Below are 27,830 nucleotides of genomic sequence, written 5' to 3' on the forward strand. Positions count from 1 at the left end.
GTTTTTTGAGCCATCAAGTAATGCTTGAACACTAACACTGGCAGAATTGGTGTAATGTACAGGTTGTTTAGGCTTCTTGCTTGGCTGTTCTTGGCAAAGTCATAGTTCATATCGAGGGTAAGATTCTTATCATACTACATGAACAGTGCACAATTTTAAAGAATTGTTTCTCTGGCTGAAGCCTTTTGAGTGAAAAACCATGGGTTGTTGGGAAGCCATAATTTCTCATTTAAAGAAGGGTGGAATCATAATCCATATGGTTGCTGGGAATTGAACTCAGGATATTTGGAAGAGCAGTCCGGAAGAGCAATTACTTAGTAGTCTCTCCAGGCCCAGGAATAGATGTTTTAAGGAAGTAACTACTCTTTAACTACTCCACACCCAGAAGTTTCATGATTCTTTTCAAAGGAACAATGAATTTCCAATTCTACTTAAGCTGAATTTAGGGTTATGCTATGAGGGAAATGGTTTCAGGCACAGGCTTGGCGAGAAGTACCTCGCCCCTAAGCCTCATCTGGAAGCAGGGACAAGATCTGTTTGTGAGAAACTGAGACCTAAGTCAGATGCTGTTGACTGACAGCAGTTTGCAATAATTTCCCTGCCATCTAACAGCTGCTGCTTTGCCTTTTCCTGAGGACTAGGAACAGACTCCTTGGAGAAGTGCCACTTTCCTCCTTAACAACATGATTTTAGTTTAGGGTACAACTTCTACTAAAAGTTCCCAAAATAATAAATCGAGTTTAAGTTGTACAAAATTCAAGGTAGGGCCAGTGAGGACATAAGGGTTTTTTGTTTGTCAGAAAGAACACCCCACAGTTCAACAAAAGCAAGTTTGGTTTTATTTGAATGGTTTCATTAAATAAGTCTACAAAGGTAACAAACTGAAGCACAAAGCGCAATCTTACAGAAGCGCAACCCCCGGAGTTAGTGCAAATGTACAGTTAACGGCTGCTGAGAAACCCCAAGGTTTGAATTCAGTTTTAAACAGTGTATATTGTTAAATAACGTAAGGAAAACATTTATAATTCGGAAAGTTCTTTTTAAATGTGGAAAGATACTCAAAGTGTACTATTAACACAAAAATAATTTAAACAGTTCAGTAGCACTAGCTCGTTTCTCTAGGCTTCAGTTATTTCATCCACAGGAGGGGGAACCAACAGTAAGTAAACCTCTGTGAAGGGGGCACAGACCTCAGAATGACTAAACCAAACACCACATGCTGCATTTGGCTCCCTCTACTGCTGGTATGAAGCACTCAGTCATCCTGTAACCCACTTCACTCCCATAGTACCTCTTACCTCTTAACCTCTCCCAAAAGGAATAAATGAGTCAACACTTTGGTAGCACGACCTGAAACAAAAGCCCTGCTCATTACACTTCCCTCTCCTAAAACTTTCAGCTCTCACTTGTATCTTTGGGCCTCGACCAACTTAAATAGAACAGGACTCTTACAGGAAGAAGCCATGCTAGTGTGGCAACTCCTGGGATGTGTCATAAAGTTGGAAATGTGTCAGTTTCCAACTCAAGGTGAAGGAGGAAGCACCCAAGAAATGAGTTCTATTTTTCTCCACTTTTCCAGAATATTCAGATCCAAACAGCCAATTAGGTCCCTATTGCCAGAAAATCAGATAATACTGGTTGGTTGCTGTTATTTGGGGATATGGGGATGAAAATGTGAGAGTATTAGTTCTAAAAGTACAGGCAGCACAATAGATTCTGACTGTGCAGCCATTTGGACAGGTAGGAAAGGAAATAAGCACTTTTTCCTACAATGCTTAGAAAGTCAGAAGTGGGTCTAATTCCCACAATACAGTACTTAAAGCAGAGAAAGTGTGGTACTTGTGCAACAAGAGGCGGGGGCAACCAAGCAGGTTTCCTTAGAGCAACATTTTCCATCTGTGACTTGGCACTGTCATCCTTCCCAACTTAAAATCTAGCCCACTCCCCTCATTTGGTCTCTTCTAGGTCTTGTTTGTTCACTGGCCAGGCATCACTTCAAACAAGCTTGTCCCATCTTCAGTCCTTGTCTTTCACACAGCTCACAACCCTCCTCATTCTTTCTGAAACAGAACTTTGTTTTCAACCACTGATGCCAACTTCACTGTGCTCACCTTACACCTGCTCTAGGCAAAATTGAAACAACTGAAAAAAACCAAAACCAAAACAAAACAAAACAAAAAAATAAACCAAACCAAAACCAAAAACACTTTCATTTTCCCTTTGGCATATCCACTGCTGGGGTCATGTGGACCTAAGATTTCTTTCCACATACCCTTTGGTGACCTGGGGTCTGGTAAGTTGATGCTAATAGCAGAAGCAATAGAAGTCCAAGGCACTAAAATATCCAGCAAGCAATACTGGGAGAACAGAAGTATTCAAGTACAGTAATTTATACAATTTTACATTCACATTTATTTATCTAATACAATGGAAATACAAAGGAAAAAGTTAAAGTGTCTTAATAAGTAAAGGACAGAGCTAGCTTTTGTGTGTGTGTGAACCTTTTAAATCTTTCAAATTTTTCTCTTAAAACTAATGTTGTCCAACAACATTTATATATCACAGTGTTTCCACATCAAAACTGATGGCAAAGTTACATGTCCGCAGGGAACGTCATTGTTTTCCCTAATTGCTAATGCTGCAGTCAAAGCTGCTAATATCTTTTGCTTAAAGCATTAATGACCTATGTAAGAAAGGGTTGCAACCCCAGTCCCCTGGTATTTTTCACTAGGTTGTAAATGGAAAAAAAAAAAGTGGGGGTAGGGATCAGAGTGGGAGAGAACCTTTGTCTTAAGGTGTGCATTGTTGAGGGAATAAGGAATTTGGGACACATGTCAAAATTAAGAGCTCTACCCACTTACAGATATATATCGGGTTTGGCTTACATTGAGCTCTTGGGGCTTTCTGGTAACAAGGCTCTCTTCTAGCTCTAGGCCTTACTGGTGGGAACAAAAACAGAAAAGCAGTCTCAGGCAGCCCCTCCACCAGAAAGCTGTTCTTTCCTTCTTTTTTAACTCTAACAAATGGAGAAGGAGGGTGGTTCTCCATTCTGAGGGCTCAAAATGGTATTAAAAACATTCCCTTCTGGCAAGAAATAACCAGTTAAATGCAGCACTAGTAGTTAGTATATAGGCTACTTCCCCACCCCCCACCCCCCAGCATTCAATTTCCTGCCCCCAAATCTACTCAGTTAACATCCTTGCTGCTGACTAGGTGGTCCGTAGATTGGAACCTGGGGGGTTGCTGATGGACTTCTGCAAATTGCTGATGTTGAAATTTTGCAAGGATGTGGTTCCTACAGGTTGGAACTGGCCAAGTGGCTGTGGTGCTGGACCACCTGTTCCACTCCACTGAGTGCCAAATGGGGCAGCTGGAAAACCAAACTGCTGTGGGGGGCACATGGACTTGGTGAAGTGACCTAGAGAGGTAGCAGATGCTGCAGAGATGGGGGTAGAGCCACCCAGGTTTGAGGTCATGGAAATGCACAGCTGCCCAGGAGCAGAGAACTTCCTTGCCATTCCAGGGCCCTAAAAACAAGAAAGTAGCAATGAGAATTTGGCATAGGTGAATACCCAGACACAAAATGGGTGATACTGTAATGCTGTTATAGAGTGGAGATGTTCTAATCTTAGCATTTATTATCAAAATTTATTATTATTATATTATCAAAATACAACGAAGCTGCCCATAATTTTTATTGGCTCTACCCTTAACAAGTAGGAGTGAACACTAGGATCTGAGATGTGTTTATGTGCACATACAGGTAGTGTAGGATGTCGAAAGAAAAGGGTACCAAAATGATTGTTGCCTTGTTTTCTCAATAATAGTTAGACTCCACAGGCTACCGAAGAAGGTAGTGGTAAGGATGGCATACCAGCCTTGGCTGTTCATGACACGTCTGTGTGTAGTCTGGCAGGTTAGGAAAAGGGAAGACTCACCTCATAATTCATGTGTCCTTTGCTGCCTCTCCTGCCTGAAAGATTCATAGCATCTCGGGCCCAGTTGTCTACTAACTTGTGCAGGTCATCTGTGAATGTGCCCTTCCTACTGGAAGTCATGGCAGGAGGCTGAGCCTGGGCAGCCTGGCTACTACTCACTGTTCCTCCAACGGTATTTGTGCTGCTGGTCCCTAGAATTGTAAGTAACACAATATTAGCATTAAAGTGGGGGGTCTGGAGTATAACTCTGGGGGAAAGGGGAAAATGTCATAGGATAATGATTGGCAAGCCACAGAATGGGGAGAGTATTTGGGAAGCCATGCAGGAGAGGAAGATTTCAAAGTATTACTTATCCATTTGCTTTTGCACAACAGGTAATGAAAATGGTTTCTCTTCCACAGCTTGTAGATAAGGCTAAACAACTTGGAATGATGGCAGGCATGAAGGGGAAGGGCATTTTCTAACAAAGCATTTTCTAACACTGGGACTGTCTGCCAGTATTTTATTCCCAGCAACATACTGACGAGGGAGTGATATGGTCCACAGGGCTGGCTGCTATGGAACTTTGTAGAAAGCAGGGCCAAAGAAGTACTGTGCACTCGGCAAGTTATATAGTACAAAGGCAGAGATCAGGGCTTCTGTGGAAAAGATGGGGTTCCCAGACAGCATGTATACTGTGGCGTTCGTTCTTTAGATGCTCTTCAACAGAAAGAAATAAGGAGATGCTACATGCTTTGTTCAAAAGTTTTCACCTGAAACCATAAACATAAATTTGTAAATATAAATTTGGAAGGAGTCAAGGCTTCAACTCCTCTCAATGTCCCATGAATAAAGAACTGAGATTTGGCAGCAGCAGAAATGCCTGAAATTCTCAGCTCCATGAAGTTATGGTTTCTTGAGGACTTGGGTTTTAATTGGTCATCCCTTCTCCCCATTCTTCCCAACAGAAGAAGCATTCCTGGGTAGAAGCAACAGGAAAATGCAGCTGAGGCAGGGGTGCAGAGGGGAGAGAAGGCATAGAGGTTGTGATGAAGGATTTCTATTTCTATGGTTTGATGAAAAAGAAAGGAGGAGTCTGTGTCCTGCCTGATTTCGGTTCAGCTGGAGGGCACACTGACGGTTATTCGAAGAGGCAAGTTTTAGGGAAGAGGGAAAGAAGAGTCATGGTCTTATTTTTGGTTTTTATCTGCCACTTTATTAGTAGACTTTATATTTACTACACAGTAAATAAAGGTTACGAATGTTGTGAGCCAGAAGGTCCTACCATCCTCAAGGAACTCTGGGACTAAGTGCATGCGTTTGCCTGCTTTCAAATGCCAAAGCAGCACACCAGAGCACAGCAGCACACCTGAAGCAACCCTATAAACACCCACTGCAACCCACCATTGGTACCAAAGAGAATGTCTCTAGCTAAAAGCATGTCTGTGCTAGAGGAAAGCTAACTTGGGTGAAGCTGCAGAATAAGGATGCTCACATGCTTCTTTGGTTGCTGTGGCAAGACATGAATTGTTGCAGTCACATGGTGCCTGCTAAAACTGCAGAGGATTGTTACTATACAGTGTAAAGGTAGAGTAATTCACCTACAGTATAGGAAACCAAGTGGGAAAGTATAAAAGCACAGGAAACAGCCTTCCTTGAATAGCAAGTGTGGGACAAAGGTGCAGTGGGAAGGAAGCACGGATCATGAGATGGGCAGTTACAACAGTGAGGAAACCTAGAAAGCAGGCATGTGGCATGCACGAGGACTAGCATCCTGCTAGATGACAGGCCAGATGATCAAAACAATAAAAAATATCCACAAGTGAACAGAGCTGTCAATGCCAGATGAAAAGCCAAGTCAGGGTGAGCACTGCTTGTCCAGAGAGCTCATGCCAGAAGTCACACTTCTCTAGTCTGATGCTAGTTGCTCTTGATGTTGTGAGGGCCCTTTAAAACCAAATGCCATGCATTTTAGTCTATATTCCTCGATACTATATTCTAAAAATGAGCTTTACCGTACATGTGAGAGTCACCCTACAGTTAGCTTTTTATTGTAGTTTGCTTTCTGCAGTGTGGTTACTTGAAAATGTTTTCAGTTCCCTGAAAGCTTTATAAAGTAGGATAGATTTTATTCCCTTAAATTCATGATTCCCCTATCCCTACACTGTCAGATTAAGACATGCCCATTAGCCTTTATAAGCCATATTTACTACCAAAGAATCCCACCCATAGAATTTTCTTAACTCTAACTCTCTATATTCTTATAACCTGTTGAGTACTAAATTCTTAGCATTTGTACTTTATTTTAATGAGAAACTCCTAGGCTAAAACCCAAGCTCTACCAACCAAGCAGCACTCCTCTCCCTACTAGCTGAGCAACAACTACTACTGCAGTATGAGTGAGATGAGAACATGGCTCTCTGTACACCCAGACCATCGCTGGGTTTCCAGTGTGACCAATGGTGGTGGGAGCATGCTCCCTGCCTCAAAGACCCTTCTGTATGGATCCTAGGCTCCCTCCATCACAGTGGATCCATGACTAACCCAGCTGGGCTCACAGGAGAGCACTAACTATGAAGTGATTTCTCAATCTGGAAGTAGTAGTAATTAAATATGGCAATTAAGCATGTTAAGGAATATATCAGAAAAGGTGCAGGAATGGATGGAAATTAGGAAATAGGGAGTTAATGAGGCTTCAGAGTTCAAAGAACTCATGGCTTTGCAATCAGGACCAAAAGTAACAGAAAGAAAAGATAATTACTACAGAGCTGGTTGCAAGGACAGACTTTTTTCACCATCTTCCCTGAAGCATAAAGAGAGAGCAGTGTGTTAAAGAAATATCAGTGTAAAATCTTTACAGACTCTCCAAACAGCACACAGAAGCCCAGCAAGAGAAAGCAGGAGGGGACATAGCTGGGTGGGACCTGGTAGCCCTAGATGTAAATACAAGTCTATAGATTAGTCTAACTGGCTTGTGCGCATTAACATAATTATCGGGTAGACTATAAAGCCTGGATGACAGATGCTGAACTTTAACACCTACTCTATTTCTCAACTATAATGTGGCATTAAGGTTCTAGAAGAGGAAGAACAGGTCTCACTGCTTGAATTTCAAATACCCAAGCAGTACTTCCATTAATCTTGTCCTACTTCCTGTTTCTCCTGCTGGGTTGTTAAAAAGCATTTAAGTCAGTACCATTGTTACTGCTTTAAGTCAATTTAATCTGGTTGTTATATTTCCACATCCTAGGTACACACACACACACACACACACACACACCCCTACACCTACACCACTCACACGGACTCACTCTCGCTTCCCCCACATATGTCCCATCCCTTCCAGAAATAATTTAAAAGTATGTGGAAAACAAGCAACCTTTAAATATAGATAAAGCATTAAGCAAAGCCGTGCTTCCGAACTATTTTGAGAACATAGGATAATGTATCCAAAACTAGTAAGGGTCCCTCACGCTTTCAAGTACCTGTTTTCTATGTATTTTAAAAAATCTGCCTCCTAGGATTTGTCCAGCAGTTTTACATGGCATATCATGATGCACCCTCCATAGGTATAAGGCCTTTCATTTTCAAACAGATAATAATGCTGTGAGATACAAAATTAATTCAAATGGTGCATATCAGATTTTACAGAAGGAAGCCCTGCTTTGCCTCTTTTCTTCTCAAACATATCAGGCTGTGTATTACAGGCCTGGCATGTCACATTTTACTGCAAAATACCCACTTTATTATTAGTACCCTATTAATAATACTCTATTAATAATATTATTACTATTATTATTAATCTATCTAGCTGGACATATAAATTGAATGCTTATTCAAGTGTTCTAACAACATATGTAGTCAAAGCTACCCTAATTAAAAAAAAAAAAGCTATTGATAAATGCATACCCAAATTATGCATGCTTGGAAAGTACGAAAATGGACAATGCCCTCCAGCCACTTTGTTGAAGAGCTCAGCCCTGGACCACTGACATGTGTGGGAATGTGGTAAAAGAAGGCTATAGGCAGAAGCAATCCATAACTAACTCAGGAAAAAAAGAAAAGGGGAACAAGGATGACAAATATGTCAGTGAGGGAAACAGGTTAAATCTAATACACAAAGGCACAAGAATAGAGCAGAGAGCAAATTCTTCCCACCATGAAGAGGCCAAAGGCTCCCTGAGCCATACTAAGAAACACTGATGGCTTTAGCACATGCATTTAAAAGCACTAAGAACCACACCAGAAGTTTGAGGCCTTAACCAATTGTTATTCAAACTCTAATCAAGTTATTTTTCTTACTTGAGGTTTTTCCTTTATATTTTTTTCTTTCAATATACACTATTGGCCACCTACTAAGTACCAGATGTTTTTATGGACAATATCACATTTAAATTGCACAATAGCCCTAGGAAGTAGGCACTGACTATTTATTCCTTACCCGGAGAGGACAAGATAGGGCAATTTGCTCTTGTGCAGATGTCACCTTATTCTTAATGATTAAATTAGAATTTATTTTTACTTCACACATATGGGTGTTTTGCCTGTATGTATGTCTGTGTACCTTATGTGTGTGGTGTTCTAAGGCCAGAGGAGGATGTTGAACTGGCATCGTAGACAGATGTGAGCTGCCATGTGGGTGTTGGATTTGAACCAGAGTCCACTGGAAGAGCAGCCAATGCTCCTAACTGTTGAGCAATCTTTCCAGCTCCACTGTACCTTTTTTTTTTTTTTTTTGGTGTGTGCTCATCTGTGTATGGGGGTACATGTGGAGGTTAGAGGACAAGCTCAAGTGTGGGTCTTCATAACAACACCCAGTTTTCTTCTGAGGAAGGGTCTCTCACTGGCCCAGGGCTTGTTAACATGGCTAAACTGATTTGCTCGTGAGACCTGGGATCCTTTCTCCAACTTTGCTGCTACTAGGATTACAAGTATAAGCCAATATGCTAAGCTTTTAACTTAGGTTCCAGGGATCAAACTCAGGCTCTCTACATAGCAAACACTTTTTGAGGTATTTTTCTAGCTTCTTGCACCTCGTTTTAAAACAGAAAGTGGGTGAGTTCTCGTAATATTAAAATGACAAATTTCATGTGCAGGTCTTCAGCTTTGGTCTTCAAAAGAATGAATGCTTTGTCAAGATAACAATATTAAATGTTCTTTGAACTACTTAGTGTCACAGAGTTGGTAATGGTGGAAAGGAATTTCTAGCATCTTTTCAACTTGCAAATATTCAGGCTTAATTGAGAAGGTGTACTTTTATCCTTAGTTAGAATTGGTTAGGAATATGCTTACTGTCTTTTTCTTTTTAATTTTGAGAAAGAGACTGGCCTGTAGTTCATGCTGGCCTCAAACTTGAAATCTTTGCTTTTCCTTCCCTAACATGGGATTCATGGGCACATACCACCACTAATGTCACAGAATATGACTGTGTATTGCAGCCTAAAATAGATTGAAAGAAATAATTCTACCTGGAAGTTATTTTGAAATCTCTAGAAGCTTCCTGTTGCTTGTGGATCTTTTACCATAATTAACAATGGGGACCCAAACTTCTGAGGGTAACAATCAGCCAAGCCACTGAGTAGATGAAATATAAAGACAAATGAAAATGAACTGCGTGACAAATCAGATCCAAAGCAGCAGAAAAACAAGGACAAGGAAGGAGTAAAGGTGTTACACACAAAGAGCCAAGCAGGGCGTACTCAGAAATCGGGTCCTCCTGCCACCAGGTTTGAATGTCACCTGCTCAGATGCACAGTTAAACTTCGCACAGCCTGTGAGAAGGGAAAAGGAAAGAACAGAGAGGAGAAGAGAGACAACACAACTACAAGATGTTAGAGCTTGAGGCTGGAGTGGTGACACACTGGACGGCATGTAGAGGAGTGAGATCCGCAGGGAAGCCCATCTGCTGTATGAGACAGAGACGCCAGACCTCACTCCATTGGCAGAAATGAAGGTTTTTTACGATTGGAATAATGCTAGCTACTTGGTGTCGGTTCTTATTAAGCAAACACATCAACTAGGTGAAGAGAAAATGGAATGTTTAGATTTTATGTAAATGTGCAAAAGGCACTTACTTTTCTGTAGTCTGTCCCCCAACTCCTTTCTATGCAAACATCCAATTCATTTCAATTTTTTTCTATTAATAACTCTTCTGTTTTTTGGATGTCTTTTTTTTTGAAACAGGTTTCACTACTATAGCCCAGCCTGGCCTCAGCCTCGAAAGCATGTGCTACAATACCTGACTTTCCTTTCAACATTTAAAATACATTTTATGTGTATGAGTGTTTGGCCTGAAAGTCTGTGCACCATACACATGCACTGCCATGAGGTCAGAAGAGAGCATCAGATCCCCTGGGATGGCTGGGAACCTCCACGGGAGTGCTGTCAATTGAACCCAGGTCCTCTGCAAAAGCAGCTAGTGCTCTTAACCACTGATATACCTAGTCTCTCCTTTCAGTTCTCACTAATTTTAGTTACTAAAAGCTCTGTGTAGTAATGTTTTGAATAATACTAAACAAAACAGTATTTTGGAAAGTAGAGTATGGATCAAGAATTTGATCTTAGGATATTCCGCTCTCGGAACCCATCCCACTCTCTAGAATTTTCTTATTTTCTAAATCAATGTTCACTACATATTTAAAAAAAAAAAAAAAAAAAAAAGATGTTAGAGCTAGTCATTTCAGTATGCTGCTATCATGCTTGGAAGTTTAAAAGCACATTGGCTGAAAAAAAAAAAAAGACATTAGTTTTTAAAAACTGCCAGCAACTCCTTAGAATTTTGTCCACAAGTCTTGGCTAGGTTTGAAAGGTTAAGGTCTAAGTCTTAAATCAGCTGTACATATAGGCTGCAAGTATAATGGTCACTCTTTCAAAAATAAGTTATTTCAGAGCTGGATTTGATGACTTACACCTGTAATTCATGCATGTGGGAGGCTGAAGCAAGAGGACTTCCAGGAGGATCCAGGTTAGCCTGGGTTCCACATTGAGTTACAGATCAGTACAGTCTAGGCTATAAAATGAGGTGCTGTCTAAACAACAAACAAGAAGCCATCCTACCTGATGGCTGGAAGCAAGGAGGTCAGTGGTGCTAATCCCTACTCAGTTTTTCTGCTAAGTTCAATGGCTAGTCATTGCTTAACAACTCAGACTCTTTCTACTCAGCCGATGGCAGTAAGTTATTCACCTTCCTTTTGTACCAAGTATGGCAATATTTCTATTTTAATGTTTCTGGAAGATGGTGGTCACTTTGAATTCTTACCTTGACCTGGAGCAGAAAGGCTTGGTACTGAAATGGCACCATCACTGGTAAAGGCTGAATAGAGGTTGTCACTGGAGGGAGATGGCTTAAGAGGCTGTAACAGCTGGTTGTGCCCAGTCTCTGGGATGTTGCCTGGGGGATGGAGGGTCTGTTGGGGGTGTAAGACTGAAGTTCCACTCTGACCAGACAGGTTACCTGTTGAAAGATAAAGAAGCATGAAAAATCATGTGGAAGGAGCTGAAGCTATATTTCAATTCACTAAGCATTCATGAAGCACTGGATTTCATCACCAGCACCATATAAACCAGGGTATGGTGGTCAGCATTTCTGTAATCCCAGCACTTGGAAAGTGGAGGAAGAATGATCAGACATTCAAGGTAATCCTTAACTTCACGGTGAGTATGAAGCTAGTTTGGGATACATGAGACGATATCTTCAATAAATAAGTAATAAAACAAAAGGAAATAAGAAAAAAAAAAAAAAAACCAAAACAACACATAAGCCTTTCCAAATACACTTACTATTTCTGTTTCCTATTTGTACTGAGTGGTAAATAAAACAAACAAATAAACCCAGAAAATGACAAATGGACAAGAACTTTATTGATATGAAGGTGAGAAAAGATAAATTTATAAACATAGTTATTATGAATTGGTCTTCAAGAATGATAGCTTTAGAAAACACATAAAGCTCACTAAGCAGAATGTACAGCAAATTAGACTATAAGATAGATGCAAAGCTTCCATTTCTACTTCCATAATAACTGGTTTCTGCCTATTAGAAAGATGGTGACTATACAAACAGGCTATTAGTCTATGCTTACATTTTCTTATAAACATGCATGATATAAGATACATAAAAAGGGGCTGGAGAGATGGCTCAGCAGGTAAGAGCACTGACTGTTCTTCTGAAGGTCCTGAGTTCAAATCTCAGCAGCCACATGGTGGCTCACAACCACCTGTAANGAGATCTGACGCCCTCTTCTGGTGTGTCTGAAGACAGCTACAGTGTACTTACATATAATAAATAAATAAATCTTTGGGTCAGAGCAAGCAGGGACTGAGCGAATGGGGTCAACCGGAGCAAGTGGGGCTGACTGGAGCGTGCAGAGGTCCTAAAAATTCAATTCCCAACAACTACATGAAGGCTCACAACCAACTGTACAGCTACAGTGTACTCATACACATAAAATAAATAAATAAATCTCTATTTAAAAAAAGAAAAGAAAAAAGACACAAAGAAAGCGTTGAATGATGATATAGGGAACTACTGACTAGTATTATGTCAAATCCAGAGTCTGAGTCTGAATTAGGAACTCTCCTATATAGATATATATCTCTATTAATATAAAGTTGAATAAATTGGTCAAGTACACAAGAAAAGGTCTGAATACTATAAAAATTTTTTAGATAATAGAGAGCAGGTAAGAAATTTACAAATGCCTGCTTTCCATACTTCAGCTAGACCTGGAGAACAAATGTGAAATCAATCCACTTTTAGCCCTCTCTTAACTGTGAAACCAATTAGCTGTCATATACTACACAACAAGGACAAAACTTTCTATCCCATTGTAATAGGCAAAGTCTATTATGAAAAGTTATGATTTCATATCTTTGATTAGAGTCACCATCCAGTTCTTTATCCTAAGATAGATACATGAGATGCAAAACTTCACTTAGGGTATTACCACTTAGGCACACCCAGGTCTCTGACGACTAAATTAAGTTTATACAGTTATGGTCAATCCACAGACATTTAAAAAGGAAAGAATCTTGAGGCTGGAGAAATGGCTCTGTGGTTAATAGCACTGGCTGCTCTTCCAGAGGACCTGGGTTCAACTCCCAGGATCCACATGGCCACTCACAACCATCTGCAACTCCAGTTCCAGGAGATCTGACACCTTACACAGACAAATATTCAGGCTATACAGCAATGCACATGGAATAAAAAGACATAAATTAAAAAAAAAAAAAAGAAAAAAGAAAATATCTTTAGTTTACTAAACAAAGAATAATTTTTTTTTCCTAAATGCCCAAGGTTTTGATCAAATTTATACAAATTGACATTGTATAAATTGACAGAGCTGAATATTTATTCTGAAGAATAATCATAAACACAGATTGTTAATAAGATAAAACAGTAACACCGATTACATTAAAAAAACAAAACAAAACAAAACAAAACAAAAAACCAAAAGCCTACTTCTATGGTGTCAACAAAGGTTCAAAATACACGAGAGATAGAAAACTCAAAGAAGAAAGAATACTAGAAAGCTAAACATCTTTGCAATGTAATAGAAGTTAAGCAATGTTTAGTAGTTACACACATGGTGGGATATAGAAATGAGATGACTGACTTGAACGCCCAGGGTGTTGTACCTGAAAGCTGTGGGCTTTTATTGCCCAATGAGCTGCTGCGACTAGACTTGCTGCCTTTGCTTTTAGTAGGTCTTCTTCTTCTCCCCGACAGAGGAGCAGCTGGGGGAATAATGACAGCAGGGGGAACCTTGCCCAGTTTAGTATACAAAGATTCAATTTCATGCTTCTGGCGACTCTGCAGGTCCTGAATCTCTTTAAGATGTCTACAAAAAATAACCAGACACAGATTCTTAAATCTGCATTCAAGTGTTTACACAGCTATGAATTCTTTTGCTAAATATGAGATTCTATTTTAACAATTCATTTTTGATGCTCTTTATTTACACAAGACACTTTCTAGCAAGCTCCTAGCCTAGATGATAGCATGCTACAGAAAAAAATGACTTGAGGGCCGGGCGTAGTCACGCCTTTAATCCCAGCGCTCGGGAGGCAGAGGCAGGTGGATTTCTGAGTTCGAGGCCAGCCTGGTCTACAGAGTGAGTTCCAGTACAGCCAGGGCTACACAGAGAAACCCTGTCTCGAAAAACAAAACAAACAAACAAACAAAAAAAGACTTGAGGTCATACATAGGGTAGGTAAAAATGCTACTGTAATCCAAGTGATAGTTAGCAAAACTGATCACAATTATATACTGTAGTGCTATTATTAGATTCATGTTCTAGACTAACAAACAACTAAGAGTTGTTAGTTATTAACAGGGCTGGAGAGATGGCTCAGCAGTTAAGAGCAGTTTCTCTTCTTGCAGAGGACCTGGGTTCAGTTGGCAGTACCACATCACAGTCAACAACCATCTGTAACTCTAGGTCCAGAGAACGATACGATAAATAGTCTTTTATAGATCTACATACTACAACTTTGATAGATGTTACTAAACCGATTGCCAGAGGCTTTTTCCATGAGGCTGAAAAATCCAACTGCTTATAACATTGTTTTATATTTTTGTTATTACGTATTTTCATAGTGCATGCCTTTAATCCCAGAACTTATAAGACAGAAGTAGGGAGACTTGAGTTCAAGGCCAGCCTGGTCTATAAACCAAGTTATAAGACAGGCAGGGATATACAGGGATATACCCTAGGCATGCACACGATGCATATAATACATGCAGGCAAAACATATATACACATAAACAACTTTCTTTAAAGGTGCCATAATAAAAAATAGCAATATAGAGGTGTTGAAGAGATCCCAAAAGTAGAAATGCCATGGGTGCTGATGAGTACAGGACAACCCAATGAATAATGTATCAGGTAATTTTAGCTTTTGTAAATCACTTTCTGCTCAAATGGGGTGTAAAACTAGCATCTGTATTGAAAAGCTATTAATACCAGGTAAGACACTATTTTGCATGAAAAAATGACTTACTTTTCTCGTAGTCGTCGTAGTTCTAACCTTAAGTCTTCATCTTCAATGTCGGACTCATTATCACTGCTCATGTACGAGGAGTTGAATGAATTACTAAGGCTTTGACTTAGATTCTGGATGGGAAGGCTCTTTGAACACAGGTGAGGGGGAGAGTGTGGACTACCTGAGCCATCCTCTGTACCCCTACTTAGAAAGGCAGCCTCCAGGTCTGAAGATGGCCCATTCAGATGGGAAGGTTCTGCCAGCTCAGGCTTCTCCTTCTTTGGTATCACAGCAGGAATAACAGTTTGTTCTGAATCTCTGAGAGGAGAGGTCACTGGTCCCTCTTTTTTGAGCTCTGTGACCTTGTCCTCAGTTCTTGAAACAGAGAAACGACCCACTTTATTGGCTGTAGTTGTCACCTGAAAACGTCCCACCTTGGTAGGCTGTCCTGCATCTGACTTTGCTTCTGGGGTAGGTGCTTTATGGGTGCTGTCTGGGACATCTAAGGAGATGCCAGAAATAGTAATTCCATTAGGCTCTGGCTTTACCAGGGTACTCTCTGGACTACTACTTGAAAGAACTGATGACTCTGATGTGCTAGATTCAAAATGAACCGACTTTGTATCTTCTGACCTATTTTTACGTTCTTTCTGGGCATCATCCATTGTAACTGAAACCTGATGGAAAAAGAGAATGAAGTATAATTAAAAAAAGATGTCACTGGCTAGGCTGGTGGTGCACACCTTTAATCCTAGCACTCCAGAGGTAGAGGCAGGCAGATCTCAAGTTCAAGCCCAATGTGGCCTATATAGAAAGTTCCAAGCCAGCTAGGGCTACATAGTGAAACCTTTTCTCAAAAATGAAATGAACAAACAACAAAAACAAAAAACCCAAAACCAAACAAACCAAAGTGAGTGGGGTGGGGTAGAGAAGCAGATCTACCATTTTTAGCATGGACATTTAGAAAAGAAAAATCTGCTGGTGATATAGCTCAGTTGGCCAAATGCTTGCCTAGTATAAATAAGGCCCTTGGGAGAAACCTCTAGGACTAAGGAAACCAGGGATGGTGGTACATGCCTGTAATCCAAGCATATTTTGGAGGTGGTGTCAAGAGGTCAGAAAGAAATTCAAAACCACCCTCATATACACATAGCCTGAGCTGGAAAGCTTAGCTTAAAGAGGGGAGAGAGGCCAGGAGGGGCAGGGAATAAAGGAGAAAGGAAGGAGGATCAACTTATTTTCCAGTGAACTTGTGGAATTTCTTCTCTTAAGTCTCTATGATCATTGTGAAGTAAAGTGGACACCTATTATAGAGAACACTGCATCAGTACTGAGATGCATATTCTCAGTGGCTGCTAACTAAATGATTCATTTTTGCCTCTCATGTGACATCACACAAATTCATGTCTCAGTCAAATTTAATGAATGTTTCTTATGAATAGATAATATCCAACAAACTTCAAATGTTAGAATCAATAATAGTAAGATCATCCATGCCGTGGCTTGCTCATCATATAAACTCAGTATATCCCAAACTCTTAGAACCTCGATTTGTGAATTAAAAACAAACAAACAAAAAACCCAAACAAACAAACCACATCCAACTCCAAGGACTATCCCAAAATAATTAAAGTGGTTGTGAAAATGGTTTTGTATGTACTAAGGGTCAAAAATTCTCACTGGTTGGACCAAGTGGGTAAATAAAATGTAGTACCACTTGATGCTGACTTCACATAAAGGCTGAATCCTAAGAAAAACATCCTAAATATGGAAGGCATTTTTAGATGTTTGCTATTACTTTACTTAGTGTGCTGGAAAATTACAACAAGAAACAAAAGAATGTCTAGGAAAACCAAATGAAGTTAATTTGAGAAGCTATAGCCAGTTGTTAAGGGGTAGGTGGAAGAAAATATGAGTTTGCATTTTCTTTAATTAGTAGTAATGGTTTACGAGGGGTAAACAGAGCTATAAAATGGTATATAAAATAAAATACATCATTAGATTGATGCATTAATTATGTCCCAAATATGTATATAATATATTTTTCTCTTTTTGGTGGGGATTGAATTGAAGGTCTTGAATATGCTTCTTAAGTGTCGTACGTAGCCTTCTTTTTACTTTTAATTTTGAGAAAAGAATCTTTTTTTTTTTTTTTTGGTTTTTTTCAAGACATGGTTTCTCTGTATAGCCTTGGCTGTCCTGGAACTCATTCTGTAGAGCAGGCTGGCCTCGAACTCAGAAATGCACCTGCCTCTGCCTCCCAAGTGCTGGGATTAGGGCTTGAGAAAAGAATCTTAATAAGTCTGGACTTGAACTTACTCAGTAGTCCCAAGAATGCCCTGAACTGATGTCCCTCCTGCTCAGGTTCTCAACCAAGTATCAAGAATCATAGCCCATGACACCAGGTTTGTCCAATCATTTCTTTATTATATACCCTGTACCCAAAAGAGGAAAAAAAAATGATCATCTTACCTGAAATCGCCCCATCTTAACAACACCAGCTCCTGAACTAGTTGCTGTGCCATGACCTTCTGTGCCTTGAGAGAAACAAGAAATACGAAGACAAAAGCCAATTAACATTTCTTTTTAGTTTCTCTGCAATTTCATCAGTAATGTGACATTAAAGATTCCTTCACTACCCTTAGTGTGCTAACAAACTTGATATTTCTGTATCAGTCTCCCAAGTATTTCTGAAACTACAAGTGCTCAATCAGATACACAACATTTGTTTTTATTGCTACGGATTCTTTATGATGTGTATATGTGAGTATGCACTTGCATGTACAACAGCAGATGGCAGAGGACAACTTTCAGGACTTGGTTCTCTACACAGGGTAGATCCTGGCATTAGAAAGCAGGCTGTCAGGCTTGTGTGACATCAACCTTTGAGCCACATCACTAGGTTACATCAGTTTTTGTCTTTAAATACACATATACACACACACAAAGAAAATTACATTTATGTATTTTGTATGTGTACAAGTGTGCACACTTGTGTTCTATAGAATGTGTGTGGAGGTCAGGATGTCAACTTGTGGCAGTTGGTTTTCTTCTCCTAAGTTTGTGAGTCTTAAAGATCAAACTCAGGTTGACAGGCTCAGCAAGGAGGAGCTTCTGCCTGCCTAACCATCACCTTTCTTGATATTTTTAAAGTTGTCTGAGAAATAGTCTTTTATAGATCTACATACTACAACTTTGATAGATGTTACTAAAACGATTGCCCAAGGCTTTTTCCATGAGGCTGAAAAATCCAACTGCTTATAACATTGTTTTGTATTTTTGTTGTTATGTATTTTTATAGTGCATGCCTTTAATCCCAGCACTTATAAGACAGAAGTAGGCAGACTTGAGTTCAAGGCTGTGTTATATCAAGTTATAAGACAGGCAAGGATATACAGAGAAACCCTGCCTCAATAACCCCTCTCCAGAAAAACAACAACAACAAAAAAGTATTTTCCTATTTTTTTTTTTTTTTTAAAACTTAATCTAAAAGACTACTACTGCCTCCTCTGGGTTGTGCACCAAACTTATTACTAACCTTTTTCGCTGTATTAGTCAAAACTGTGATTAGTGGGACAAATTTTGCTTTTAACCATTTTTAGAAACACGTTTATTTTGCACACAGCCATGTTTATCCACTTACTATTATTAGTTGCTGTAAGTCTGGGTATAACAGAAGACTGAATAGAGACTGTGTGACTTGAAAAGTCCTTTTAATAATCTTAGTATCTGGCCTTTACAAAAAAATTTTCAGTCGGGCATGATATGATAGCACACATCAATAATGCTCACTCAGAATATGGAAGCACGGGAACCAGGAGTTCAAGGTAATCCTTAACTACACAGTAAGTTGTAGGCTACCCTAGGTTATTTGGGACCCTTTAAAAAAAAAAAAAAACCCAAATGGTTCTAGACTCTGCTCTAGACAGTTGGGGGTGGAAGAGTGGGGCGGGAGGAGAAGATAAATATTATGCTTAATTAGTTCAGGAGGTTTCATTATTTTTAGTTTGCCTTAATTATATAGAATAGGCTTATGGTATTTTCATACATACACTTTTTTGTTTTGTTTTGTTTTGGAGACAGGGTTTCTCTGTGTAGCCCTGGCTGTCCTGGAACTCACTCTGTAGACCAGGCTGGCTTTGAACTTGGAAATCCCCCTGCTTCTGCCTCCCAAGTGCTGGGATTAAAGGCATGTGCCAACACTGCTCAGCGTACATGGTACTTTTTTTTAGATTTATTTATTTATTATATGTAAGTACACTGTAGCTGTCTTCAGACACTCCAGAAGAGGGTGTCAGATCTTGTACATGTACTTTTATCAATGATATTTTATGATGTTTATTTGTAATTTTACTTTGGTATAAACTCCTGTTCATCTTGGCATTATACAGATGAATACATAGTTGACCAAACCATTTATCAAACTTTCCTATCTTGTTACCTGTGGTAATGCACACCTTTAATCCCAGCAGTGGAGACAGAGGCAGGAGGATCTCTATGAGTTTTTAGGCCAGGCTTGTTAACAAATTGAGTTCCAGGATAGTCAGGGCTATGTAGAGACCCTGTCTCCAACAAACTTTACTGGTTCAAAAAGCCATCTTCTCAGACTTGGCATGCTTCCCTTCCCTGTTTTGTTTCTGAGACAAGGTCTGACACTGTATCCCACACTGGCTTGTAACTCATGGCAATCCTTCTACCTTAGCTTTCTGAGTTCTGGGATTAGATCTAGTGTTTTCTTTTATTTGGCACACCTTGTCACCCCCAAGCCTTTGTGCCTATAGATTTTATTCCCAGTCCTGAGATAAATATCAGCTTTTACTGTATATATTCAATGCATCTAAAATACACCAGAAATCTATACTTTGTTCATTTCTAGACTTTCTGTACTGTTGTACTCATTTCTACTATTTTTTTTTTTAATGAGAGCCAATTCAGAAGGTAATTGCTTTGAAAATAAAAATTAAAATGTCTAAACTGATAAATTTACCTTAAATTTTATCAATAAACAAATGTTATGCCCAGGCTCTTCCAGATAAACTATATTTTTATATAGTCAGTGCTACAAACCTTAATAGTTATCTGTAAATTGACTACTCCTAGCCTTTTCCCTGTTTGAGACAATGTATAGTTAGCTATGTAGCTAAGCTTTCTTTAGTTATGTTGCTCAGTCTGGTCTTCCACTCAGAATTATCCTGCTTCTGCTGGGACACACCACCACACCTGGGCTTGTTAATTGTTTTTTATAATAACAAAGTATCTCATTTTATAAAATCACACAATGCTTATTACATGTACCTCTTCACCCCAATATAATCATTCAAGACTCATTAGTCCACTAATATTTCCTACTTTAGAAATTAGTTAGCAATGTTCTTCAGTCATGAAACCATACAAACATTCTTATATATAAGTGAAAGTGCAACAATGTGCCCTTCAAATAGTAAACTGCATTATCATTTATAGGTAGAACTGGGTTCAATAAAACAAAAGGAAGAAGGAGGCATCTCACCATCCTTTTGAAGCGGAGTCCCTGCTTCTGTAACTGTTGTTGAAGACATCGTAGACAAAGGCTGCAAAACACATACACACAGATACCACAAAATCTTCAGTTTTAACCATTCTGACAACTTTTATTTTGCTACCTTTCCTCTCATCTATGTAAAATGGAAAAAGATAGCATATACAAAAAAATACTTTAATGTAGTGGGGTTTTTTTCCCCCCTCTCCTTTTTGTACAACCTAAAGTTTTGATAAAGAAAGGCAGCTTTTAGGAAAAAAAATATCGAACCTTAACTCTTTACTATTCTCTTAGTTTTCAGCACAAAAAAAAACAATTAAAATTATTTTTATTCATGTATAAGTGTACAGGTGGCAGAAGAGGCTAGAAAAATGCATTTGATTCCCCGAAGGTTGAATTACAAGCAGTTGTGAGCTGCTAAAGTTGGGGTGCCAGGAACTGAACTTTGAACTTTTCCAAGAGAAGCACATGTACTTAATTGCTAAGCCATCCTCCAAGTGCCTCTCACAAGATATTAAAATAGTTTAGCTTAGATATTTATTAGGGAAAAAAAAAATTTTTTTTTTTGAAGCAGGGTTTCTCTATGGAGCCCTGGCTGTCCTGGAACTTGCTCTGTAGAGCAGACTGGCCTTGAACTCAGGAATCCACCTGCCTCTGCCTCCTTAGTGCTAGGATTTAAAGACTTGTGCCGTCACTGCCAAGCTGGAAAGTAGGTTTTTTGGTCGTCAAGACAAGGTTTCTCTGTGTAGCCTTGGCTGCCTTGAAACTTGATCTTTAGACCAGGCTGACCTTGAACTCAAAGAGATAGCCATCCACTAGCTGCCTGGACGGTAGTTCTAATAAAAATATTGTCATAGAGGATTAACCTCTTCCAAAGCACAAAATTCATAGAGCTTGAACTACAATATAATTTGCTGAGGGAAAAATAAATAAAACAACAAGCATCCCTGGTTATCTTTTTCCATAGTTACTCTTATTAATCTGTGTCACTTTGTTGACAAGGACTCTGAATAGGAATTAAGGTATAATCATCTAGATGATAGCTTGTGCTAGAAAACAATCTGAAGAGGTTTTTTGTTTGTTTGTTTTTTATCCCGGCTTAAAAACTTACACCAACTGCAGATGCCACTGTAATAGTCTCTGGACTAAGTGTTCTTCTCAACTGAGCATCAAGATCTTCTAGTGGTTGCTGGGACTAAGCAAAAACAGTTACAGTACTGTAAGTTGTTTAGCACCTTCAGTGTCACCGTATATAGCAAATTTATACAGAATACATCATTTTATGCTCTAGATCACATTTGTTGTAATACTGAATATAAAACCAGCATAATGTAGTAATATTATCTATCAAGTTGTCAGTCTATCAATCCCTAGGAAAATCCAAGTACATTTATTCTTTTGTAGTTTCAGAATCATTTTATCTTCTATATTTAATGTTAGTGATTTTACTGGTTTCTCTATGAAAATACATTCTGGAAAGTATATCAGAATCTATTGTTAGATTATATTCTTTTTTTTTTTTTTTTTTTTTTGGTTTTTCAAGACAGGGTTTCTCTGTATAGCCCTGACTGTCCTGGAACTCACTTGGTAGACCAGGTAGGCCTCGAACTCAGAAATCCGCCTGCCTCTGCCTCCAGAGTGCTGGGATTAAAGGCCTGCGCCACCAGGCCCGGCTCCCACTTTTCATATTTACACACACACACACACATATATAATATTATATATATCCCTGCTGTGTACTGTGTAGCTCAGGCTAGCTTTCAACTTGCAGTGATCTTCCTGGCTCAGTTTTCTGAGTTCTTTTACTGCTACATCTGGCTCTTTCTCAGCCTTCATACATCTTTTTTTTTTTTTTTTTTTTTTTTTTTAAAATGTAAGTACACTGTAGCTGTCTTCAGACACTCCAGAAGAGGGCATCAGATCTTGTTACAGATGATTGTGAGCCACCATGTGTTGGCTCATCTGTTGTACTCATTTCTACTATTTTTTTTTAATGAGAGCCAATTCAGAAGGTAATTGCTTTGAAAATAAAAATTAAAATGTCTAAACTGATAAATTTACCTTAAATTTTATCAATAAACAAATGTTATGCCCAGGCTCTTCCAGATAAACTATATTTCTATATAGTCAGTGCTACAAACCTTAATAGTTATCTGTAAATTGACTACTCCTAGCCTTTTTCCCTGTTTGAGACAATGTATAGTTAGCTATACAATGTATAGTTAGCTACATAGTTATTTAAACTCTGGACCTTCAGAAGAGCAGCCAGGTGCTCTTACCCACTGAGCCATCTCACCAGCCCCATACATCTTTTTGAGAACCGCTCTCTGAATAATAAATAGCATTAACACATCCTGTCACTATCAAGGGAGATTCTTTTCCTCAGTTCCTAAGATGCATACTTTCTGTTGTCATTAACAGCAGCATCTCATGTACCTTTATTACACTCTACTTCTGAGGTTGTTTTCCTTTTCTGTAAGCAGGCTTTTATCCATTAACTTCACACATTGCTCATTACACTTTTACCTTCCCTCAGGAAGCTAGAGGCTGACTTGTGTGTCTTGCTATGCTTCCCAGGTTAGTTTCAACCTTCTGGGTTCAAGTGATACTCCTACAACATGGTACTGGGCCTCTGAATACACACTTCTAACAAGTACCAGGCTAAGAAATACATTCCTAATTATAAGCTTTACCATTACACATCCTTTTTTCCCTAAACTTTTATGGTTTGCCTGGTAGAGTGTCTTTTCTGTTGGTGTTAACTTGTGGCATGTTCCTCATCCTATCATGTTCTACTGAAAATTAAGGTCAAATAAGTAGGGATAAATGCATAAAGAGCTTCTCATGTAAGCAATCTGTCATGCTTTTCTTAGACATAATTTAAGAAAGATTTACAAATATTTGCTGTTTACAAATTTATTTGCTGTTTCACTTCAGAAGCTTTTTTCATCTTTACAATGGACTCAGAACTGCTTTCTTGATGAGAATGCAATTAAATGTAGTGGTAACGGTAGTAGGTAAAGTAAATAGTAACTTTAATATTGTAAGTATGACTATACTGTACTTCCAACTATTTCACTAATGAAAAAAATAAACACACATGGAAAAGCTTGTAAGTCCCAGAGGAAAGCTGTACCAGTTACCCATGTGGTTTCCTCTCCCTTCTCCCTCTGGGAATGGCCAGCCGTTCTCATACCTAGAATTCTTTTTCTTGACCCACCCAAGTGGTGGGATTATAGATCTTTTCTACAAGGCCTGGTTCATGTGTTTCTTTCTTTCTTAAAACAAAGTGGACAGAGTTTTAATGAAAAGTGAGGAAGAACTCTTGATGTTTGTGTTGGGGGAGGGGGTTCTAAAGATTTCAAGAATGCAGGCTTATGGGTCTTTTTTTCTGATTCAGGAAGAAAAGAGTTAAATATGTGCAACTTTTTATTTCTATAATGGCTTAGAAGTTCAACTTTACTTTTTTTTTCCTTTCAAAGTTTCATTTTATTAGTGTACCTGTGGTGCTTTGGTGGGGGGCACTTATAAACACTGTGTGTGCAGAAGCTTGAATGTCTTCTTTGATTGCTTTCTACCTTATATATTGAGGCAGGGTGTCTCATTTGAATCCAGAGCTCATCATCTGACTAGTATAGCCAGATACAGTTTGTTTTTTACTTCTTTGTTTGAGGCAGGGTCTTACTATGTAGCCCTGGATGGCCTGAAACTAACCTTAAACGTTGGGATTAAAGGCAAGTGCCACCATGCCAGGCCTGCCAAATATAATTTAAAAGAATGCTATTACTAATTCATAGCCAGAATGATCTAGAAGCCAAGATAAATAACACAATGGAGAATTTACACAAACTTGGCGAAGAAAAGCAGGGGCACAGAAAATAATGTATTAAGTTACTGGCACCTGAATTAGAGAAGGTCCAGGAAAAGGTGGCAGCTGCTCACAGGGTACAGTACCAGCTGAAAGTTCAGTACCCACTGGCGGCACCTATAATAATGAAGGAAAATTCAAATCCATGAGCTACCATTGATAAAAAATATATAACAAGAAAAAATTAATTTAAAAGCAGAACAATACTAAAATGTGTCTACTTATGACATTTAAATTACACTCTTCAGTCTGTCAACATACCAAAGACATTAGTATGACAGTTACAATCAAACAACTATGAAACAAACAATAAAATGCAATGAGAGGGGAAACAAAAAGAACAAATCCTTTAAGTAGATAACGAGTACAGTAAGGGGCTGAAGAGACAGCTCAGCAGTTAAGAGCACTAGTGGAGAACTCAAGTTTTGTTCCCAGAATCATCATGGTGGCTCAAAACTCCAGTTCTAGGGGATCTGATGCCCTCTTCTGACTTTGTTGGGCACCGGGCATCAAGGGCCAAAAAAAGACCCACCAACAAATTTTTGAAGTTGCTCATATGAGAAAAGTAAGACATTTCAAAGAAAACAAGCAGATTTAGAAATAATCAAGGGTCAAGACTGATAATAAAGGCGTAAAATTCTATTATTCTGTTGGAGCAGAAAGAGGATGAAGATATCAGAATGAGAAGAAATCTTCAACAGCACAATTAAATACTTTGTTTATTGGATTTCTAGAATGCTATCATTTCCTCTTTTATTTTTAATCACTTTTATCAACTTTCAACTTTATTTTATTTATTGTTTATGAGTACACTGTCACTCTCTTTAGACACACCAGAAGAGAACATCAGACCCCATTACAGATGGCTATGAGCCAACACGTGGTTGCTAGGAATTGAACTCAGGACCTCTAGAAGTTAACTGCTGAGCCATCTCTCCAGCCCAACTACAACTTTTTATTAACTCCCAATTTTAATCAATGGAATCTACAATAAGGAATATTCATTCTCAACTAAAAGATGATAAAGTATTCCTTTGTTGGTCAATACATTTTGTTCCCTTTTGGGATATAGAATTCTTTAATATCTAACAATCCAGCAGAAATAACATGTCCTTCTTTTCAATAGAGGCTTATTATATTGTTTTGTTTTTTTGTTTTGTTTTGTTTGCGAGACAGGGTTTCTCTGTGTATCCCTGGCCGTTCTGGAACTCACTTTGTAGACCAGGCTGGCCTTGAACTCAGAAATTTGCCTGCCTCTGCTTCCCAAGTGCTGGGATTAAAGGCTATGTATGTCTTTGTGGGAGTATGATCATTCTGAATGCAGGTGCCTGCAGAGGCCAGAGAGGTCAGATCCAGAGGTGGTCATTAGTCTTCTGCACATGGGTTCTGGAAACCAAATTTGGGTTCTTTGAAAGAGCAGTGTGTGTTGAGCCCTTGTTTTCTTTTTCTTATTTATTTATTTATTTATTTATTTATTTATTTATTTATTTATGAGACAAGGCCTCATTTTATAGTCAAGGCTATCCTGGAACTCACTATAGTGCCCAGGCTCTCCTGGAACTTGTAACTACCTTCTGTCTTCAAGTGTCTGGTAATAGACATGAGGCATAAGACACAGGGAAAAAAAATCTGTATTTTACTTGACCATTATTTATTTTACCTGATAATTCTACATTCTAAGAAAATTGTTCAACATAACCTAAAAATCTAGCCACATTTCAAACAAAGAGAATATTCTTATGTTAACTATACTTAGAACCTAAAACTGTTGTCACTTTAAGACTGAGTGACGAGCTTATATGCCAGGCACCTTCAGAACTTGCAACACTCAGCTGAAAACATGTAATTATCGAGAGAGGAAAGAAAAGCAATCATATTTATTTAGTCATTTTATGATGAGTCTTACCACAGTCTTAGTTGGCTTTGGGGGAGTTGTTCCAGGTTTTGCTCCTGTTGCAGTGCTGACTGGGGCTGAAGCGTGTGTGCCTGGGGTAGAAACCTGTCCAGGTGTGCCTACTGGCATAACTGGCATGCCCGTTGCTCCTAATGGTAAATTGGTTGGTGGCAAGCAAGTACTTGTAGTGGAAGTCATGACTTTACTTGGTGCTACAGCAGTGGTAGGGACGCCCAGTGTGACAGTCGTCTCTACTACTAAAGGTGTCTCTAGGGAGACAGAAGCATGCTGAGTTCCAGATGAGCTGTGTTCACTAAAGAGAGATCTCAGCTTTTCCTCCAGAGTCTTTATATCATCAATCCCAGGAGCTTTTGATTGGGTATCAGCATCTATTTCAGGACAGTGTGTGTGAGGCTGGTTGGGAAGCAGAGCTGGTTGAGGCTGACTATGAATGAGTGTTTGCTGTACAGCAGGCACATTAACAACAGGTTGTACCATGGGTGGGATATTAGGTACTTGGGGTAATAAAGGTGTAGAAGTAGGTACTGCTGGTTGGGGGAGGCCAGATGTAGAAGCTACAGCTGATGAGATGACCAAAGGATGAACCATACCAGGCTGAGAAACAGAAGTAGACACAGCTGTCCCAGAGGAGGAAGAAGAGGATGGTGCACAAAAGGACAAACCTAATCCTGCTGTACTACTGTGAGATGCCTTGTCTAGTGAGTGTGCACTAACCACCATTGTTTCAGCTAGAGTAGGAGCAGAGGTGCTGCTACTAAGTGGAAGGGATGGCTGTGAAGCCATGCCTGGGAATGGAGTGGTGGTAGAAACTGATGTCACTATGGCTACCCCAGCAGTATTGCCTGCTACCTGTTGCAATAATACAGTTGGAGGCTTAGCATCTGGGGTCGCCACACTACCCACTGTAGTAGCTGTAGTTGTAGAAAATGTTCCAGAAGGAAAACTGCCTGTACTAGAAACAATGCTCCCAGATGTGGAAGCCTGAACTGACTGGGATGGTGTAGACACAGTGACAACTACAGGTACTGTAGAACTTGAAACGGCACTGGAAGATGTTGGTGACTCAGACACAGACAATGTGGTGAGACCACCTGAAGCTACCACACCTGTGCTGGTGGTAACTCCCACAATGCCTTTTTCAGTGGGCAGTGCAGCCTCAGACTGCATCACTGATGTGGAAATGTCATTAAGAGGGCTGCTTGTTAGAGGGACTGATACTGATGGTGTGGATGCTGCTACAGTTTGGACACCAGCAATGCTAGCCAAAAAGGGAGAAAATGCTGGTCCCGCCGTGTGATTAAAATTTGGAGGTGCTGTATTGGGTCCTTCAGTCATCTGACCATGTTTCAGTTCAGAAAAAGCCTGCTGGAGACTGAGGGATGAAGCAGAGTGAGATAAGTTCATTCCAGGGCCCTGAGATGTAGAGGCCACAACTAGAAAGGAAAACAAAAATAAAGAAATTAGCCCATATATAAACATGGATTAAAAAGAGTCTTTGAGAAACCATTATTGGATTATCAACAATGCTACACATCGTTAAGACTCCAAGGAAACAGCGTGTGGTGAAACAGTAAAGGAGTAGTTTGACCTAGTAAGGCAGCTTATGAATACATAATCTTGAAAACCATA

General features: G+C 39.3%; 1 protein-coding gene across 17 annotated transcripts in view; it reads right to left on the reverse strand.

Moving 5' to 3' along the window:
• Nucleotides 1-816: 816 nt before the first annotated feature.
• Nucleotides 817-27,830, reverse strand: part of Wnk1 (WNK lysine deficient protein kinase 1) — a 126,127-nt gene continuing 99,113 nt past the window's right edge. For 9 of the 17 annotated variants that reach the window (XM_029534809.1, XM_029534816.1, XM_029534814.1 and 6 more), the window contains 12 exons: nucleotides 26,193-27,634; nucleotides 24,320-24,403; nucleotides 21,530-21,613; nucleotides 20,410-20,470; nucleotides 17,373-17,437; nucleotides 14,919-15,577; nucleotides 13,554-13,756; nucleotides 11,176-11,370; nucleotides 9,596-9,688; nucleotides 6,679-6,720; nucleotides 3,939-4,129; nucleotides 817-3,527 (listed from right to left, as the gene is read on the reverse strand). In XM_029534809.1, coding sequence (XP_029390669.1) covers nucleotides 3,210-3,527; nucleotides 3,939-4,129; nucleotides 6,679-6,720; nucleotides 9,596-9,688; nucleotides 11,176-11,370; nucleotides 13,554-13,756; nucleotides 14,919-15,577; nucleotides 17,373-17,437; nucleotides 20,410-20,470; nucleotides 21,530-21,613; nucleotides 24,320-24,403; nucleotides 26,193-27,634 — 3,437 coding nt within the window. In that variant the 3' untranslated portion in view covers nucleotides 817-3,209. The remainder of the gene's footprint in view (nucleotides 3,528-3,938; nucleotides 4,130-6,678; nucleotides 6,721-9,595; nucleotides 9,689-11,175; nucleotides 11,371-13,553; nucleotides 13,757-14,918; nucleotides 15,578-17,372; nucleotides 17,438-20,409; nucleotides 20,471-21,529; nucleotides 21,614-24,319; nucleotides 24,404-26,192; nucleotides 27,635-27,830) is intronic. The other 8 variants (XM_021189889.2, XM_021189888.2, XM_029534813.1 and 5 more) reach the window with 3 other exon arrangements.

The sequence above is a fragment of the Mus pahari genome, chromosome 2 (assembly GCF_900095145.1).
Source record: "Mus pahari chromosome 2, PAHARI_EIJ_v1.1, whole genome shotgun sequence".
Lineage (NCBI taxonomy): Eukaryota > Metazoa > Chordata > Mammalia > Rodentia > Muridae > Mus > Mus pahari.